The 20,815-nt window shown below is 46.3% G+C and overlaps 1 protein-coding gene across 1 annotated transcript in view; it reads left to right on the top strand.

Annotated features, from left to right (window-relative positions):
- SV2B (synaptic vesicle glycoprotein 2B) overlaps nucleotides 1-20,815 on the top strand; it is an 83,713-nt gene that overhangs the window by 27,906 nt on the left and 34,992 nt on the right. Inside the window, exons 2-5 of the mRNA XM_049614066.1 lie at nucleotides 6,779-6,959; nucleotides 7,299-7,450; nucleotides 13,377-13,510; nucleotides 15,595-15,684. Of these exons, the coding sequence (XP_049470023.1) occupies nucleotides 6,779-6,959; nucleotides 7,299-7,450; nucleotides 13,377-13,510; nucleotides 15,595-15,684 (557 nt within the window). The remainder of the gene's footprint in view (nucleotides 1-6,778; nucleotides 6,960-7,298; nucleotides 7,451-13,376; nucleotides 13,511-15,594; nucleotides 15,685-20,815) is intronic.

The raw sequence follows: 20,815 nt of genomic DNA, 5'->3' as shown, positions 1-20,815 counted from the left end.
AATTCGTGAAGCCAGGGCTAAGAGCTGGCTCATCTCACTTTCAAGACGGGGCTCTTTCTCTTATGGCACCTGTCGGTGCGGGCCCCTCCTTCTTCCATGAAGGCCTAATTCATTTCCTGTGTGGTGTTCTCACTATTAAGAGCCCTTCTCGCTTTACCACATTCCCCTCCTTTTGCCCCCATTCCCCCAACTCTGCAAGTAGCCATCGTGGTTTTTAATTTCCTTAAAACCTCAGTGTATTTGGCGGCAGATTTTCTTAATATGCCACTGAGCTTGTTGAGTGGAACTGAAGGGCGATACTCTCTAGCCTTCTAGCTAGTCCCTTATCTGCTGCGTGCTAAAGTAATTTTTGATAACTCCATTGCATTTCAATTTTCCAAATTTATTGTCTTAATTTCCTCTGCTAAAGACAGATTTTAAATGGGTTTAATAGCACAGCCATTTCAGAGGCATCGTTAATTTTCTATTTCTCTTCTCTGTGGATCAGCCCTTCTTCCGTCCATTTCTTCCCCGTCATAGCCTCCCAAAAAAGTGCAGGGGAGGAAAATCTTCCCTCCGCCCTCCCTGGCTGGAAGCCCTGTGAATTAAAGTGACAAAAGACAGATTAACAAGAGGAAAGCAGCTTATTAGCATGTACAATACACGCACACACACAGAAGCACTCCAAAGGGATGGTTAGGACTTTGCCTTAGCATTTTCCCAAAGGACAATACATTTGTAGAGAAGGAACAAGTCCCAGGGGAAGGCAGGAAAGCCTTCCAGGGCTGACAAATGGTGCAAACTAATGGAAGATAAGGTTGTTGCAGTAAGGTTTGTTATGTTGATGCCTCTTGGTGCTGTCCCTGAGCTGGTAAGAGTCTATGGTGATTACAATCCCAAACCCATTTTTTAGGCAAATGTGAGGGAGGGCACAGAGCTCTCTTTTGGAGTCTGCTGTTTCTCAGCTGTCATCAGCTCAAAATAACCCTTCAACCAAAGTGGCATATTTTGGGGGCAGCATATCTTGACCGCTACCACAGCATTTTGAGAAACGTTTCTTATTCTTTCTAGTTCCTCCTTTTGCCGCGGACAGTGGGTAGCAAAAGCACCAGGCTCAGAGCCAGGAGACCAGAGGTGTGGTGCCAGCAGGTTCTGGGCCAGCAGGGAACTTCCAGAAGAGTCACTGACCTTATCTGGGGCTTGGAGTCCTCATCTACTAAAGCTGAGTTGCTGGAGTCAATATCCAATCTCTGAGATGCATCAATTTGCTGATGTGTCTGGATCGGTCAGGGCGTGGTCAGCAGACAGACATCATAGCAGTTATTGGAACAGAGAGAATTTAATATAAAGAATTATTAGCTGGGTGAGTGAAATGTGTTTATAAAATGTACCGAGATAGTGAATGCAGGGAGCAGGTACCACCGTGGGACTGGGGGAGTAAAGTAAAGAGATCTGTATTATTGTAACTGCAGAGCTCAGAGAAGGAAACCTGAGGAGCCATAACTCAGATCTCTGGGACCCTGCCTGGCCGGTGTTGGTGTGGGAGGGGAGGAAAGGGCAGGATGTGGCTGGTTCTGCTAATTGCATTCAGTGGCTCCTGTGGAAAGGCATTGCTGCTTCCTGCTGATGGATGCTGGGGTGGAATTTACAGGAGCAGAAACCTCGGGTCCCTTCTTGCTCCAGCCTTTCAGCCTCTCTCTCTAGTGCCCCCTATTGGCAGAGGCCCAGCAGGGACTGTCTGGCAGATCATAGGTGTTTGTGGACAAAGTAGGAGCTGGAAGGGTGGCTTCGGGGCTGAGTGACAATAGCTTAATAAGTGGCACAATGTTCATCGCTGAGATTTCACACTGCTAGTCTAAAAGCTACTTTTGACCACTGGCCAAAGTCTGGTCCGTAGACATGTTTTGTGTGGCATTCACAATAGTTTACTTAAACATTTGTGTCTGGGCTTATTTAAAAAGATTTTTTTAATGTTTACTTATTTATTTTGAGAGAGAGAGAGAGGGAGAGAGAGAGGGAGAGAGAGAGAGAATGAGCAGGGGAGGGGCAGAGCAGGTGAGGGGCAGAGAAACAAGGAGAGAGAATCCCAAGGAGGCTCTTCACTGTCAGCACAAAGCCCGATGTGGAGCTTGAACTCACGAACCGTGAGATCATGACCTGAGCTGAAATCAAGAGTCGGACACTTAACCGATTGAGCCACCCAGGCGCCCCTATCTGGGTTTATTTTTTAAATCTGAATATGTTCTTCCTGGGAAATCCATACACTTTCATTATTCATGATTTATATTTAAAAAAAAAAATGAATAGGAAGGCAGTTTGGAAACCAGTGATCAGTTTACACATGTGGTGGTAGGGCCCTTAGAGGGTGTGAGAATATTCTCCCAAATCTCACAACCAGTGAATGAGATTTTGTGGTTCTAAGGCCAGGATTCTCATCACTGCCCGTCAGTGTGCTCCCAGGAGGATGGGTGAGCTCTGCTCTGCCACTCCTCAAAGTGTGGTCCTCGGATCAGCAACACTAGTCTTGTCAGAAATGCAGAATGTCAGGCCCTGCCCCAGACTTACTGAATCATACCTGATTTTTTTTAATTAAAAAAATTGTTTTAATGTTTATTTTTGAGAGAGAGAGAGGGAAAGACAGAGACAGAGAGAGACAGAGACAGAGTGTGAGCAGGGGAGGGGCAGAGACAGAGGGAGACACAGAATCCAAAGCAGGCTCCAGGCTCTGAGCTGTCAGCACAGAGCCCTATGCGGGGCTTGAACCCACGAACTGTGAGATCATGACCTGAGCTGAGGTCAGATGCTTAACTCACTGAGCTGCCCAGGTGCCCCTGAGTCAGTATCTGATTTTACTGCGATCCTGTCATGCTTTCCGTGTGCACAGTAGCATCTGAGACATGCCGAAGATAGCTTTATAGAACAAAGAGAAGCAAACATTAATTGGATGTTACTGTTTTCCTTTGGGGTAGGGCCAGAGTATGAAGTGTACAGGTGGGTTCTCAGCAAGTCTCCTGACAATTATTCTGATTTCCCTCCTCCCTTCCTCCCAATTTATAGGCCCCCACACACGATGCAAACAGCTACATGCACACATATAACCACATGTGCATGCATGCCTACATGATATGCATTCTCTCTCCCTCTCTCTCTCTCTCTCTCTCTCTCTCTCTCTCTCTCTCTCTCTCTCACACACACACACACACACACACACACACACACACTCTCACTCATGAGCCATTATCATGTGGCCTCTGTTCTCCCCCGCCCAGCCCGAATCCCTCACCTCGTTCCCCGCTGTACACTGTGCTCTACTCACACTGATCTACTTGACACAGTTGCCCGAACATATCAGGTGCCCCCTTCGCCTCCTCAGTCTTGTGCGCATGCTGCCTGCCACTGCCTGTGATTCACATGCCCAATGACCAAGATGGAAACCTGGCCATCAGCTCAATGTCTGGCTCTTAGAAGCCTTCCCACGTTGAGTAAGGTGTATTCAGGCTGCACTCATTCTCTGTGTTTGTATAATACCCAACACACACCTTTCATGGAACATCCTTTCTCACTAGGAGATAATCGTATAATTTATGGTTTATCTCCTTGAAAGGAAGGAACCTTGCCCCACTTAGCAAGCAGTTCTGAGGAGGAGCAAACAAGGAAGGAAGAAACTAATACAGAGCTAGTAAGTCTGACCGATGCTTATCTGTAAAGAACAATAAAGCGTAGTGGTTAAACATCGACTCTGAGGTTGGGATTCCCAGATCAAAATCTTGGTACTTCTGCTAGTTGTCTGACCTTCCGGAACTACTTTAGCTCTCTGTAAATCAGTTTTCTTCCCTATAAAACAGTAATGGTATCTGTGGGGTTGTTGTGAACATTAAAGGGAATCAACTATGCCAGTAAAATGCTTTGCATGAAGCCTGGCTGGTGGTGAGCGCTCACTCTTGCGTTTGCCAGCTGGGTACTATGATGTGATACGTTAGGCTCTTATGATCTATTGCTGTATAACCTGTGGGCTTAAAGCACCCATAGCATTTCCTTTGCAATTTGGGCAGGACTCTCCTCCTCCCTCCCTCCCTTCCTTCCTTACAACATCTGCTCTTTATTCCAAAACATTTATTGACCAGGTATCATGAGAGAACCACAAGGCATTTGTTGGCTGAATGAGATATTGGAAATTCTTGACAAGAAGTTGTGCTGAGGCCAACGCAGTTTGGAAGCTGAACAGACCTAACTTGGAAAAAGATGTTCCCTCTCTGCTCTTATCTGGAAGTCCTAAATCACCAAGTACAAGGGCTTGTGTAAAACCCCACTCTAAGTTGGGCCAGTGGTGATAGCCCAGCAGTCTACCTGGAAGGTGGGGGGAAGGGCGGGGCATCTCAGGTGTGGGGCTCCTGAACGTGGCAATTATGTTAGGTGGGTTACCTAAGTCAGAGGAAGCAGAACCCAGTTCTTTCCTGGCGAGAACCTGGTTGGGCATGGATGGAGTTTGGGTCTTTTCCAATTGGTTAAGGTATTGGATGCTAATTGGAAATTAGCGTGGGGGCCAGGATCTCAGGACCAGGCACAAGGAAGTTATGTGGACTGGAAAGACCAGGTGAAAGTATCAGGGAGGCTGCAGGCTGACCCTCACTTGGGCTTGTGTGGTGGGATTCTGGGGTCATAGCCACAGAAGATGGTTTTAAGATACCCTCATGGTGAGTAAGGCAGTTCTGTTGGACATAGCTCACAATGGCTAAGAACTGAGCAAGATTAAGTCTACAGGGAACCAGATGATGGCGATCCTTAGCTGCTCAGGTCTGGGGAACAGATACACTCATAGTCTAGCAGAGCATACTGACGGGCACATCATTTCCATACGGCATGACATATACTGTGAGTTGGGTTTGCAGTCTTGACTCATTTTCTGAAACACACGTGTGGGTGACTTAATATTAGTGGGAAATTGCTCGCTACATTTTCTGGGCTTTGGGCTGGGGACTGGTGAAATAGGGAGGAGGAGTTATCCTCATTCTATTACTTGTCTGTGGATCCTCCGAGTGTACAGAGAAATGGCAGATTTAGGAACACAGGCTTGGCAACTTACCCTAGACATCCCCATGGTTCATTTCCTTTAGGTCTTTCCCTAAATGTCCTGTCTCAATGAGAGCTTCCTGAACCATCTTATTTAAAATCTCCACCTCCCACCCTGGCTCTCCTGGTTCCCTTCCTTCCCATTATTTTTCTCTATGACTCTTATCAGCCACCTACCAACTGTATATTTTACTCATTTATTATTTCTTTTCTCCAATTGGAACGTAAGCTCTTCGAAGGCCAAGATTTTCAGGTGTTTGTACCTCACTGTATGCCCAGTAACTAAAAGAATGCTTACCTAATAATAGGCATTTAATATATACTATAGACTCATAGGCATATTTCACGAAGTAACAGCATATACACAAACATAAAAGGAAATAGCATCTTCCATGGCTTTGAGGTGTGTAAAGGCTGAAAGTGACAATACAGGTGAGTGAAAATAATCTTAATGAACACCATTGACAACACCAAAGCTATCATTTCTTTTCATCTCATGGAATAAAATGAGAAAAGAAAGAACTCTGTCATGGGGAAGATAAGACAGAGCGTAGTTAAATCTCTCCTTTTGGGGACCAGCCTTCAAGTTAATCAGCTAATTGAAGCTCTTTGGTTTCTGTCGGCCCTTCCTGGCACACACCTGCAGAAATAAAGCATCTGCAGATCCAGAAGCTTCCTTTCTGTGAAAGACAGTTTGTGTTCACCATTTGGTTTCCAGTCAAGGCCGGGTGAAAGGATACTTATGTAATCTCTATTCCATATTTTGACTTTGTGAAGGATGGTCTGCAAAGTTTCCTTCACAGGTGTGGTAAATCACATCAGGACTTAGCACAGGCATTGATAATTAGTAAGCCCTCAATATTTAGTAGGAAGACATTATCCACATGCTTCTGGGGATGTGCCATGACCGTGAAGATGCTGACTTTCATTGCAATACCATAAACATGTCAATAGCAATATATTTATAGGATATCTTAAATTAACCGATCTTATTATTAGAAGGGAAGTAAAGTTACATGTGTTAAAGAAAGGATGCTCATTGCTGGGCTCTTATTACCCTAAGAAATCTGAACATTGGTTGTAGCTTGGTGATGGTCTTTTTTGGGGGGAATAATAACATAGCCAGTCTTATGGCTAGTTGGCATTTTTCACTCACACCCTTTTCTTCCTTCCCATGTTCCTTATACCCTTTTGGTCACACTTTCCCCTTGAAATTCTCTCTTTAAACATAACCCTGCAGGTAAGGATTTTTATCACACAGTCCTTCCTTCCTTCCTTCCTTCCTTCCTTCCTTCCTTCCTTCCTTTCTCTTTCTTTTTCTTTTTTTCTTTATTTCTTCCTTTCCTTCTTTCTTTCTCTTTCTTTCTTTCTTTCTTTCTTGCTTGCTTGCTTAAAAATAAAATGACAGCACTACCTTCTGCGGATTATGCCTCTAAAAGAGTCATCTTCAAGAAGGGTACATCAGACCCAGCTATGGTTGATCTATTTTAGTATGTGCACATATGTGGCAACCTGTGAGGCTAGTTTTTCGAATGGCATTCCTAAGAATTTGAATTCATACAGCACTTCTAATTTGCCACGAACATCTGTTATAGTCCACCTTTTATGTCTGTGACGCAGACTCTCTAGAACACATAAAAAGGGGCACTGGATTTTCTAGAACATTGCATGGTTTCTAATGTCTTGTCTTTTCTCTCCACCCTGTCTTCTCTTTCCCCCCACCTTGCAGGGGTGATAGTCTACCTAGGAATGATGGCGGGGGCCTTCGTGCTGGGGGGCCTGGCCGATAAGCTGGGGAGGAAGAGAGTCCTCAGCATGTCTCTGGCCCTCAACGCCTCCTTCGCCTCTCTCTCCTCCTTCGTGCAGGGATATGGAGCCTTCCTCTTCTGCCGACTCCTCTCAGGCATAGGGTACGCAAACGCAGGGCTTTGCTGGACCCTCATAGACCAGTGTTCCATCCATCCTGGCACTATAGCTCCGAGTGGTACTTCTGGAAAACCTTGGACTGGGTTTTGTGTTTGACTTCCAAGATAGTACATTAAAGCTGAACCTTAGAAAGGGGTTAGGTTGTAAAGTCAGTATATAAGGTCAAAATAACCCGATACTGGCCTCACTTTAGCCAGTCTTTCAAATTCACTGGGTTACTTTACCACAGAACTTACGGGTGGGGTGTAAGGTGACTAGGTTTCTGCTAAGCCCATTTTTAGTGTATGACTCGATTCTTTCTTTTTGGCGTTTTCTTTTTGCAGGATTGGGGGTGCTCTGCCCATTGTTTTTGCCTATTTTTCTGAATTCTTATCTCGGGAGAAGCGAGGAGAACACCTCAGTTGGCTGGGCATCTTCTGGATGACGGGGGGCATTTATGCATCTGCCATGGCCTGGAGCATCATTCCACACTATGGTGAGTGCACTGCCTTCAAAAAGCCCAGGGATCCTTGTCACTATGGCACCTGCATCCAACAACATTTGCCGTCCTCAACCTTATTCCACAAGCTCACACACAGTTCCTGTGTGTGATCTTGATCTCTCTATAGAACTTCCAACGCTGGAAGACACATCACTAATTTCAGTACACACAGCTTTCTGGATAGAATACAATCTGTCCTTCCTGCCTCCCTCCCTCTCTCCTTCCTTCTTTTCTTCGTTCTATTTGAAAGAATTTCAACCTTTATCTCCCCAGCCCTCCTCCCCCTAGCAAGTTAGGCTTTGATAACCCCATTCTATAGATTCCATAACAAAAGCAAGAGAAGTTGGTGATTTAGCCAAGGTCACGTCCTGGCATGACCTTGAATCCTGGTGCTCTGCCTGCCCCCTGCTCCCATGCGGTACTCTTGTATACTCTCCATTCTAGTGCCTGCCGTCACTCTTGTTTGGCTGCAGAAGTGGGGCAGCCCTTACAGACAAGGTCTTCGATTCAGCTGGGACAATTTTATTATCCTGGATAATTGCAAAAACCAGATTCTCTGGACAGAGACCTGGCAGTGTTTACTTTCACAACTGGTTTTGTTAAGAGTAAAGTAGGAAGAACGCAGCAGTTTTGATTTCGATTATGTCTTTTAAACATCCTGGGCAATAAATACCATCAGCGTCCTTAAAATTGTTTTCGGTAAACCCCTGATGATGGGTGAGACTGTGCCATCATTTAGAATCCTGCAGAACTATAGGGGTAGCAGAGAACTGCCTGAAGCTAACCAACACTTCCCTAGCCATTCACCTCCTTGGTGTCCTTGTTTGAAATCTCATCCTCTTTGTGTGTTCTGAGGTGACGGAAGCTCTTGTATATCTTTTTAAGAAGTTCTGGTATAGACACTGCCTACCCTATTAGTTAAGGTGATGCTGGATTCATTACCCTGGTCATCTGATAAATCCTAAAATCTCATTGTTTTAACATAACAGAAGTTTCTCCCTCTTGTAAAATAGGGCTGATATTCCTGATGTGCAGGGGGCTCTGTTCCATCAGCAATATTGGGGCTCAGACTCTTTCCAGCGTGTGATTGCACCGTCTGTAACACGTGGCTTAAAGTCTGCTTGGGGAAAGAGTATGGGCGATTGTACGTGCGTGGCTTTGAAGGGCCAACAGCCCTCTCTGCTTCCATCCCATTGGCCCCAAATCTGTAACGTGATCACCAATACTGCAAAGGACACTTGGCGATGCAATCTTGCCGTGTGCCGGGCAAGTGGAGGAAGCGGGTTTGTGAACGTGGAATCTTTGCCACATCTCGTCTTTGAGAACCCACTGGATTTTCGTATAAGAAACAGAAACAGGAATAATGAAATCAAGGGATGAAGGGTTTTCCAGAGAATTCTGTCACCAGAAGCAGTTCTCCATCATTTTAGATACAAAATCATATTACTCCTAATATCGTTTCTGCACTCTGCCTTTCACGCAAACACATACTTTAATGACCCGTATACTATAGTGTTGGTTACGTGGGTCAGAGGAATTGCTTCCCCTCCCCGCCAATTCTTGCTATAGTATCATTAGCACTGTTAACTCATCCCCATGTGTGAGCTCTAAGAAACTATTGCCACATTTAAATTAAGTAAACAATCTTTTTTTTTTTTTTTTTTTTTATGGAGGGGAGGCATGTAGGGACAAATAAAACCTGCATAAGAGCTGAGCCAAAGTAGTGATGCTGTGTGGTTGCGGCCAAGTCACTTCATCTCGTCCAGCCGTGGTTCCTTCACCTAGAAGGCGGAGAGGGAAGGAAGTAAGAGCCATAGAGATCCGTGCCTCTCATTCAGTAATAACTAGGATGCAAAGGGCAGTGCTGAGAATATGTTTAAAATGCTTCTCGTCCTCGAGCTAGCTTCCATCCCAGCAGCACCAACAAGGTCACCCTCCCATTTGCACACTGCTTGTTCCACCAAGGAAGTTCCCCCCGCACACCTGACCAGCGAGCTTCTGATTGGTTTAGCTTAGGTCATGAGCCCACCTCAGCCAATCACGGCACCCCAGAGATGCTGGGTCCTGATTGGTTTCCGGATACTTTTCCCTCCTCTCCCGCATGGGGGGTGGAGTCAGTGCCCCCCAGACCAGGTGTCTGCATTATTATGACCGAGCCCACAGCTTGTGGGGTGTTGTGAGAGGGGCTACCCACAATGGTCCCTGCACGGTGCATCGCTTTTTCACTTTGCTTTACGCGTACAAGCACACACTGATGTCTGGGGGTCTGGTTGCTAAGGAAGCAATACTAGGATTCGAGTTGGGAGCGTGTTGACCAAGTCTGAATGGGATGCCCATGGCGGAGGGGCCACATAGCTGCTGGCTGGCCGCTGCTGGCTGACATCAGGGCTCCTGGTGAAATATTTTACCCCAAACGGACAGGATGTGTTTCCTGTTCACAGGCTTGTATGAAATCTGTGACTTTTATAGTCCCTTTTTAACATACAAGCCTCTGGGATGATTATGCTTCATTGAAACAAGCATTAGGTGGGGCGGGGAGCCCACGCTAGGAACATGGGAGACTAGAATGACCTTATCACAGGAGTGATTATTTACCTTAAGCCTCATTTTACCGGGACCAGATGTCCTGTCCACAGTGAACCAGACATTTGATGATGTTTCTCAATGTGCCTAAGACATTAATCCTCTCACACCCCTCCCCTGAGCAGGGACACACGCCAGGGGAACTAAAGAAAGGAGACTCATGTTTGTGCTCGGCTTGTGCAACCCACTTAATTGCTTTTGCAGGAATGAAGTGATGGGAGGTCTTGGCACCAGGAATTCGGGCGACTGAGTCATTGAGAAAGAAGATTACAAAACTCAGAATGTTTTCCTGGGAATTCATGGGCACAGTCCAGAAAAAAAAATATGAATATATTATGGAAGATGAATTCCCATTGTAGTCAGCACCACCAGCTGTTTGTGAAATCATGACGGAGGGCAAGCTAAAAGATCAGTAACCAGAACAATCCCTGTCTCCAAATTAATAGTTGCTACATATATTTGGAAGCAGTTCACTGTTTAATTTTATTTAATTTAAGGTCCCAAAGATCTGCCTAATGAACGTGATAAATGCAGGTTAGTAAAGCCGCCATAAAAACCATAGAGACACAAGAGAATAATGGATTTTAGATAATTGACACACATTTTCATAAAGAAAAAAGTTTGTCTTGGGCAGAATGCTTTAGAAACACACCTGCTTCTGCTCTCCTTCCCTCATTGTCCACCTGAGTTTCACTGCTGTGTAGTTTTGATCAACTTGACTTCTAATTACTCCAGAGAAGCTTTTGGACATGAGCTGCAAATGTGTAAATATGACTATGGTTTTATCTTCCCCTTTCTAGTGTTGCTCTCAGGAGGAAGGAAAGGCTTTTTAATTAAAATTAAAGCACACAAACCCCAGGGACAGCATGCTGTGCAAAACATAGATTTGGTTCCCGTTGAGAAAGTTGGATGAAGTGTGTATTGTGTGACCAAATGTGTCACGGTGGTTTCAGTCCCTCTTTCCCCCCCAACCTGGGATTCCGTCTGGCTCGTCCTTTAATTGCTCCAAGTAGGAAGAATCAGCAGAAACAGCAGTGCAAGTAGACCGAGTTGAAGCACAATGAGAGTAATAGAGCATTCAAGACATTCACTGCCCACCACGGAGTTGGCCATATGGTGTATTCTGAAGTGTAAACATACCTCATTTTATTGCACTGCATTTTATTGTGCTTCACAGATAGTAAATGGAGTAGATACTTTGTGTCCCAGTAATGATTACCCTCCGAACTTGAGAAATCAATATATTCATTTATACAGTTCTGTCTTAAAAATATGCTGTTGGAGTGTCTTCAAAGCTGCTCTGAGTGGCATGAGAAAACCAATCTATTTTGTAACGTTGGATTTTTAAAAAAAAATTTTTAATGTTTATTTTTGAGAGAGAGACAGAGCATGAGGTGGGGGGGGGGGGTGCGGGGAGAGAAACTGAATCCAAAGCAGGCTCCAGGCTCCAAGCTGTCAGCACAGAGCCCGACACAGGGCTCAAACCCACAGGTAGCAAGATCATGACGTGAGACGAAGTCGGATGCCTAACTGACTGAGCCACCCAGGTGCCCCTAACCTTGGATTTTTTTTTTTTAAAGCAATTCTTTTGCTGATCTTTGCTGATATTCATCTATTTCAGTCAACAACTTCGGCACTAAGTATCATGTAGCTATTTCCAAACAAATCAAATCTACCCTCAAAGCAGATGAATGATTATTGGTTGCCAGAAGCTTTTGTACCCAGCAAATCTGTGGTGATAGTGTTACCTGCATTCTGCAGCTATGAAAACCCACCAACACAGTAATGATGTGAGAAAGCCAGGATTTATACTCTGATCTATGTGACTACAAATGTCTAGGCTGTTTCCTCTGTGCTACCATTCCTGAAAAGAGGGACTTTTGCGACCCATGGGCACATTTGAAATAATGTTTTGTAGATCCCGAAGCAATTTCTAAAAATGAATTTTAGAGTGCTTTCAATAACCAATGCTGAGTAGGAGCTAGTCTCTCCATTTCAGTGATGATAGAATTCATTTGAATTTGGAAGCCCCATCTCTTTAAAATTAAAAAAAAAAAAGTAATATAGGCATACCTTGGAGATATTGGGAGTTCAGTTTCAGACTGCTGCAATAAAGCAAATATCAGAGTAAAGTGAGTCAAGTGAATTATTTGGCTTCCAGTGCATACAGCAGTTATGTTTATACCAAATTATACTCTAATAAGGGTACAGTAGCATTATGTCTAAAAAATGTACACATCCTAATTAAAAAAATACTTTACTGCTGAAAACATGCTCACCATCTCCTGAGCTTATGGCAAATCATCACAGATCACAGATCCCTGCTACAAATATGGTAATAATGGAACGTTTGAAATATTTCTAGAATTACCAAGGCCTGACACAGGCACACAAAGTGAGTGGATGCTGATGGGAAAATGGTGTCAGTAGATTTGCTCAACACGGGGTGGCCACAAACCTGCAATTTGCAAAAACCGCAGTATCTGTGGAGCACGATACAACGGGGTGTGCCCGTATAATGACTGACGGTGTTTTTCAAAGTGTGGGTCCTGAAATCCTTTGCGTTAGAATCACCCGGAGCTGGTATTGCCCTTTGACCTGGGTAAGAGGGATCCCCAGGGTCATGTAAGGCCCTGATCTGGCTCTCCTTCAGCCATACCCCTTCCCATAGGGCAAGGGGTCCCTGAAGAGTGATCACCCTCCTACCACATCATGCTCTGGTGCTCAGAACCCAGGAATTCCCACTAAACTCAAGGAATCATGACAAGGGCACTCATTCTCATCGTGGTGGAGCGAGATTTGTTCACATGGGTCAACGCAAGGCCCCTCACTCTGTGGGAGGGGCTAGGAGAAGGAAAGGAAAGGAATCCTGCAAGGGTAGGTCGGGGCACCTTTTTTGTCAAGGCCAGGGAATAGAACATCTGTTATTTAACAGTTTGTTTAACTTAAGTTTTTTAGAAGTTCATTTATTTATTTTGAGAAAGAGAGAAAAAATGAGCAGGGGAGGGGCAGGGAGAGAGGCGGGGTGGAAAGAGAGGATCCCCAGCAGGGTCCGCGCTGTCACTGGCGTTAAATTTTAATGAATATATCGAAATAGGGGATGCTGCCTTCCTTTGTACTCTTGGCCGAGAGAACGGGCCTGGCCCACCCTGGGGGGCTGTTGGCATGCACATTCCCAGAGCCCATTCCAGACTTCTGCGTCAGAAGCTGAGGGGACAGGCGGGGGCCTGCACTTTAACCTGCTCCCCAGGCGATGCTCTCGCGCCCTAAGCTGAGAGCCAGGGCTGGAAGGTGACTCTGAGATCATGTCCAAAGTGCTCTGGCTGCTTCTTCGCAGGCTGGGGCTTCAGCATGGGCACCAATTACCACTTCCACAGCTGGCGGGTGTTTGTCATCATCTGCGCTCTGCCCTGCACCGTGTCCATGGTGGCCCTGAGGTTCATGCCAGAGAGCCCACGGTTCCTGCTGGAGGTGAGTCAGCCCCCCCTACCGCCCCCACCCCATGTGAGAGCCCTTTAGCCCCGCGTCCCCTCCTGCCTGCAGGTTGCAAACCACCCCCTCTGTTGGCCGACCTGGGCCCATCATTATGTCTGGCTTCATTGCCATCCGCGGTGGCCGCGCACCCTGGATCGCAGACTGTCAGAGGCGGAGGGGCGCAGGGGCCCCCCGAGTGCAGAGTGGGACAGGGCTCCCCCAGGCTGGGTGGCGGTGGAGGGGGCTTCCCGATGCTGCCTCCAGCCCCCACTCTCTCCAGAGGCTCTTGAAAGCGGTGGGGTGTTTTTTCAAGTGGCTGCAGCAAGATCTGTGGCAATACTTGTGTGGTTCCCAAGTCCATGAGGACTCTTGATCATCTGGACCATCTGAGAGTTTCTGCTGGTGTCTTGAGAGAAGAATCCTTCCAGCTCGGGGTGGGGTGGGGCACTTGGGCTTGTGGTGGTCAGACAGGGTGGGGCTGGCAGAGGAGAAATCTCTTCCACCCCCAATTCTGAGTCCACTTATGTGTCTCCTTCTAGATCTTTCTACAGAGTGATCAGCTTGTCAAATTCCCTTTTGTTCCATTGATCAGGGGCAGACACGGCAGGGGTTTTGTTGTTGTTGTTTGTTTGTTTGTTTTCGTTTTGTTTTAACCAGGGATATCTCAAAATACACCTTTTGTTGTGTATTAGTTTCAAAGGACTCTGTTACAAACCGAGTGGCTTAAAGTAACAGAAATTGTCTCACAGTTCTGGAGGCTGGAAGTCCAACATCAAGGTGTCAGCTGGGCCACGTTCCCTCTGAAGTCTGTAGGGCAGTCCTTCCTTGCGTCTTCCAGCTTCTGGTGCTTTGCCGGCAGTCTCTTGGCTCACGGCTGCCTCACTCCACTTCCTGCCCAGGTCATCCCAGGTGGTCTCCTGGTGTGTGTCTATATTCCTATGGCTGGCTTTTTATAAAGATTCCAGTCGAACCACATTAGGGGCCCACGCTGCTCCAGGAGAACCTCGTCTTAATTGCATTTACAGCAACCCTCTTTCCAAATAGGGTCATGTTCCAAGGTCCTGGGGTGGGAGGAACACAATTCAATTGTAACATATTGCTGCTTTGCTCTCCCTAGTCAGAGAGGAACGTGGCTCCCACTTAGTGGTCCATGCAATTTTTTAAAAAATGTTTGTTGGGGCGCCTGGGTGGCTTGGTCGGTTAAGCGTCCGACTTCGGCTCAGGCCATGATCTCACGGTCCGTGAGTTGGAGCCCCGCGTCGGGCTCTGTGCTGACAGCTCAGAGCCCGGAGCCTGTTTCAGATTCTGTGTCTCCCTCTCTCTCTGCCCCTCCCCTGTTCATGCTCTGTCTCTCTCTGTCTCAAAAATAAATAAACGTTAAAAAAAAAAAAAGTTAAAAAAAAAATGTTTGTTTATTTTTGAGATCGAGAGCACCAGAGGGGTAGGAGCAGAGAGAGAGGGAGACAGAGGATTTGAAGCGGGCTCCACACTGTCAGCAGCAACCCCGACTCGGGGCTCAAACTCACAAACCATGAGATCATGACCTAAACTGAACTCGGACACACAACCGACTGAGCCACCTGGACGCCCCAGCAGTCCATTCAACTTTACAACTAGGAGTGTTGTACTGTGTGATGGGAATAGTGTATAATGAAGTAATGTCTCACATTTTTTACAATTTTAAAAAAGTGTTTATTTTTGAGAGAGACAGAGCATGAGCGAGGGAGGGGCAGAGAGAGAGAGAGGGAGACGCAGAATATGAAGCAGGCTCCAGGCTTGAGCTGTCAGCACAGAGCCCGACGCGGGGTTCGAACCCACGAACTACCGTGAGATCATGAGCCGAACTTGGACACTTAACCAACTGAGCCACCCAGGTGCCCCGAGTAGTGCCTCCCATTTGCACCTGGAAGGCGCTACCCTGTTATCCTTCCAAGATGGGCTGGGGGCGGACATTAGTCGTAGTCCTTCACGAGCCCTGGATGGCCGCGAGTCCCTGTCTAATCACCACACACTCAGATGCATAGGGTTTCCAGCCCTACTCAGCCACAGATTTCTCATTCCTCTATGCTTGCTTTAACCAGATGGGCAAACACGACGAAGCCTGGATGATCCTCAAGCAAGTGCATGACACCAACATGAGGGCGAAGGGGGCCCCCGAGAAGGTGTTCACGGTGAGTGTGTGGCATCTATGCCAACAAAGGGGGGGACTGTCCTTTTTCACTAGCTTGTCTTGCTAAAAATTAATTTTATTCTATTATTATATTAATTGGACAAAGGAAGTATACAATAAAACCCCTGACCTTCTATGGGGATAAGCATATGTACATATATTTACATTGACATATTTTTAAGAGTACTCATAAGCATTCTGTCTGTTGTCTCAGAATTATCCTTTTTAAAACATGTTTATTTTTGAGAGACACAGAGAGAGAGAGAGAGAGAGAGAGAGAGAGAGAGAGAGAATGAGCAGGGGAGGGGCAGAGAGAGAGGGAGACACAGAATCCAAAGCAGACTCCAGGCTCTGAGCTATCAGCACAAAGTTCAATGTGAGGCTCGAACCCATGAACCACGAGATCATGACCTGAGCTGAAGTCAGATGCTTAACCTACTGAGCCACCCAGGCACCGCACAGAATTATCCTTTTAATAAACATTAATGTTGGGAACATTAACACAGTTTCTCTGGACATGTCCGGGAATACTAGAAATTTATTTACCCTGTTTTGTTACTTTATTCTTGTTAACATTGTTGCAGTGAACCTTCTCACCCACGTGGTTGCTTCCCCTTCCAGTTCTGGGGTTGGTTTTCCAACTAGACTCCTAGAAATAAAATGACTGGCTCAAAAAGCACTAGGATTTTTATAGCTCTTGAGTTATCTTGCCAAATTACATTTCAGTTGGATTGTGCCAATCTAAGTGTTGCAAGCAACAGGAGAGCCGTTTCTCTTAGGCTGAATTTTGTTTCTTGCTGGTTTAATAAGTGAAGAACTTGTGAGCGTCAGTTTCCACGACGAAGATGTCCTGTTAGTTACCACGGTCTATGCTCCCCTGGCCAAGGTCTGTGGCCGGTGAGGGAGGAATGGCTCGCTGAGGGTCTCTGAGCACCTGTTTGCATAACTTCCTTTCAGGCTGACTTCAAATCCATTTCCACAAGGAAGCCCTTCTTGGGGTAACTGCCTCCAGCTCCGATTCACTGCTTTTGCTTCTTTGGCCTCTGCCATCGATTCTGGACAGAACACTTGTCCTTGTTAACTGTTGCTTACAAGCCCCAAGGCTCAGGCAGGACCATGTGGTGGCTACGAATCCACAACCCAGAGCAAGACAGTCTGGGTCCAAATCCCAGTTTTGATACTTTCTAGCTGTGTGGGCTTAGGCAAGGCACTCTCTCTGCCTCAGTTTCCTTCTTGTGAAAAAAACCCGATAATAATATCTGTAAATATGGTTATGGTAAGGATTGAATAAATGACCTAAGCCAGTATCTGCCTTGGAGCAGGGGCTACATAAGTGTTAATTATTATTGAAAAATGTTATGACCTGTTATTTTTCATAAATTAAACCAAGCAATAAATGGCTGCTGTTCAATGGCCTGTTTCTGTCGATTCCAATGCTCCTAAAAATATCTAAAATATGACACCAGTGCTTTTATGACACACATTTATTAAGAAGCACGACTAACAGAAACACTCCAAGTGAAAGATGTTAAGGGCGTGCATGGTCCTCCCAGGACCCCCACCCCTACCGCTGTCTGCGATGGGTTGTAATCCTGCAGGCGTGGACACCAGATGTTAGTGGGGCTCCCTGCCCACTGGGCGTGCTTGGCTCCGTCCTGCCCCCCCTCCCCATCCCCACCCATGCCCCAGACTGTTCTCCAAACTCCTGCTTATTCCTTAGAGACAGACACAAAGACATACACGTATAGACACACACACATTCAGACACACAGACACATGTATACAAACACACACAGACACAAAGACACATGCACACACAGACAGACACAGACACACGTCATTTGTACCAGGCATTTGCGAGTTTAATAGCCTTCCTGACAATTTAGGAACTTCCTCACAGAGCACACAGCCTTCTTCCCCTTCCCCCACTTTTCCTCCTGCTTTTTAGCCTTTTCTCTCTTTCCCCTGCCCTCCCTCTGGCTCATGCACCACAGGTCACTGGTCTCTGTCATTCCCTGAGCTCTCAAGCAGTCTGTTGGTGTATTTACTCCAAGCAAACCCAGAGCCCTCCTGAGAGGTGTCTTGCTGGATGATTGCTCTCTGCCTCGTTTGTGCACCTGTCCCTGCCTTTCCCAGTAGCTGTAAACTCTTCCTGGCCTCCGTCTCACCCAGGTGGCCCTGCGGTATCTGACACACGGTGGCTTCCCTGACTGCTGCTTCTGGAAGGACCGCTTCTAAATCAACCGTGTGGGTTTGCCAGACCAGGAGTGGTTTTTAGGGAAGCAATCCCACATTCTCTCTTAACGTGTTCAACCTTAAGCAGCCTAATTTTGAGGAAGGAGGTCTCAGCCTGGAAATCAATAAACCGGAAGCCTCTGGTTTCCAAAGGCAAAAACTCAGCCTTTCCCTTGCGCCCTAGAGCCCCTCACCTTGGGGATGGACGTGTATCTCGAGGAAGAGTTCAGGCGGGGATCCCTGAGTGGGGAGGTGGGTACTGTGACCCGTGGGCATTTTGTTACTCCAGCCCACATGCTGGTCCACGAGTCTTTAGGCATCACCCCTGCTTTTAGTAGTTTTCTTCTAACAGGAGAGAGAATTAAAAAGGTTGTGGCCTCAGCATTCCCTGCTGACTTTGTAATCCTCTTAATTATGTAGAAGTGAGTGAGTGGATGGGCCAGGGGGAAAGAAAAGAAAGAACAACCAGAAAGTGCTGACAGGTCAGAGAGCAGTGGCAGTTGGGAGTGAACTCCAGCCGGATGGGGTTAACTGCTTTGGTCCCAAGTGCTCCCCGCAGCTAATGAAGGCATGAGCAGGAGAGCGACAGATGCCGGGTCCTCACTTTCGCCTTTGAGCTGCCGGGATTCAGGACACGCTACCCTAAAACATGGCACCTTGGCATATTGAGTGTCTTAAACTGAAGGAGTTTGGGAAAATGGCAGAGGCAGGAAGGTCACTCTGACCTCTCCCCACTCACCCTTCTTCCCTGGAACAGGTCGTTAATCTGCTGTGTGAAGTTACTGTCCCTGTACCAGGAGGAAAGAAGACATTCTTATCACCAGAGATGGGGGGGGGGAGGGATCACGAGAAGACTGTGTAAACAAACATTTGTTTGTAAATCAATGCTTTGGTCCCAGTTACTTCTTCACCATTTACTACCCTTAGCCCAAACCCCTTTGTCTTGTCAATTCTTTACAAATTCCTTGGTTCCTGATCTAAAAGGAATAAAAGCTTTCTGCTCTGCTCACTTCTTCGTTCTCTTTGGAAGGCTCCCTGTACATGTTAAAATTCAATCGAATGTGTAGGTTTTTCTCCTGTTAATTTATCTTTGTCAGTTTAATTTTCACACCCAGCCTGGGATGCTAAGAGGGGTGAGGAAAACTTTCTGCTTCCCTACAAAGCCCTAGTTTTCAGCCACCCCATTTACTGACTGCCTCCCAAGTTTTGGAACTGCCCCCTGGCAGGTGTCCCCAGTGAAATGTTCTGCACGGCTGGGGTGAACACAGGCTATGTCCTGATTTAGACCCAATCAAAGACAAGTATCCTAGTTAATTATAAATTAGAGTAATTTTGCTTGAAGTTGTTAATACACTCAATCCCTAAATCCCTGGGGAATAGGGTGTTATTTTTTTCCCCTAGGAGCAACGAAGGGAAAAGATTGCATTTGAGTGTCCATCTTAATGCTTTGGAGTCTGATTTTTGATTGCTTCCTGATTTTGGTGTCAGCCTTCCGCTCTGACCTCTTTTGGCTGCAGCAAGGGCTCACGGTTTCCCTGCAGGTGTCTGATAACATGAAGCCCAGCTCCAGCCGAGAGTTCTGTTGCAGGACCTGTGTGTTCACCCTCCTGTGTCCCCAGGCAGAGAGATTTGCAATGGACACGCACCTGTGGATGGCTGGACACACCCAGGACGCTCTCAGTGTGCTCATGTCCCTCCAATTTCAGGGAGATGCTTTTACCAGATTCTCAAAGGAGTGCCCGGCACTCCCCCAAGTTTAAGAATTACTGTTTTTAGGGTTTAGAAAAGCATAGCTGTGCTTTCCTCGACCTAGTGCTCAGAGTTAATGAGTCCATTGTCCATATCCAGGGTCTGATTTTTCCCTGTGGACTTCCAGCCCTGTCTCCTCACGTGTCCTCACGTTCTCAGATGGCTGAAGAAAGCAATGGAGACACTCTTGTGACTAAAACCTTTATCCCTAGACAAAAGTTTGTTGGAGGGGGTGATGGAAACTCTGAATTTTTTTTGAATGTTCTTCTGTTTTCCCCCTGAATATGTCTGCAAGCATGAACCTTGGCTAAAAAGAGTTTGTGTGGTTGGGAATCTCCCCAACATGATGGTTGGTTGTAGAATTCAGTGGTTGCTTTAAACATGGGTTAACTTGACAGACACTGTGTTGGTGAGTCAGGATTGCTCACAGGGGCTACCTGGTGACATTGGACAAGTCAACACTTTGCAGGGTGCTTAAGGGGGAGCACTGAGATATATAACCTTATCCCTACTCCGCATTTATTTGGTTTCTACCAGGAAAACCAGAGACAGCAAGGAGGACATGATTTCTTCCATTCTGCTGTGTTTTAAAAAATATCTTCAGTAGTGGGGCATCTGGGTAGCTCAATCAGTTAAGCCTCTGACTCTTTTTTTTAATTAAAAAAATTTTTTATTTATTAAAAAAATTGTTTATTTTTGAGAGAGAAAGCACATGAGTAGGGAAGGGGCAGAGAGCGGGGGGAAGAGAGGATCTGAAGGGGGCTCTGTGCTGACAGCAGAGAGCCTGATGTGGGGCTCAAACTCAAAACCATGAGATTGTGACCTGGGCCACCCAGATACCCCAAGCATCTGACTATTTATTTTGGCTCAGATCATGATCTCACAGTTCGTGAGATTGAGCCCTGTATTAGGCTCTGCACTAACAGTGCCTAGGATTCTCTCTCTCTCTCTGCCTCTCCTCTCTCTCTCTCGGTCTCAAAATAAATAAATAAACATTAAAAAAATATCTTAAGTAGCAACACCTTCCCCAACACACACACACCATTGCTTACATGGGTCCTAGACTTCTGTGATGTTAATAGTTAATACCTATTAAGGATTGATTTGTGGATCTCAAGGTGGAGTCAACTTTAGTGTAGGCAAATCAG

Source organism: Panthera uncia, assembly GCF_023721935.1.
Source record: "Panthera uncia isolate 11264 chromosome B3 unlocalized genomic scaffold, Puncia_PCG_1.0 HiC_scaffold_1, whole genome shotgun sequence".
Lineage (NCBI taxonomy): Eukaryota > Metazoa > Chordata > Mammalia > Carnivora > Felidae > Panthera > Panthera uncia.
This window is presented reverse-complemented; position numbering and strand designations above follow the sequence as displayed.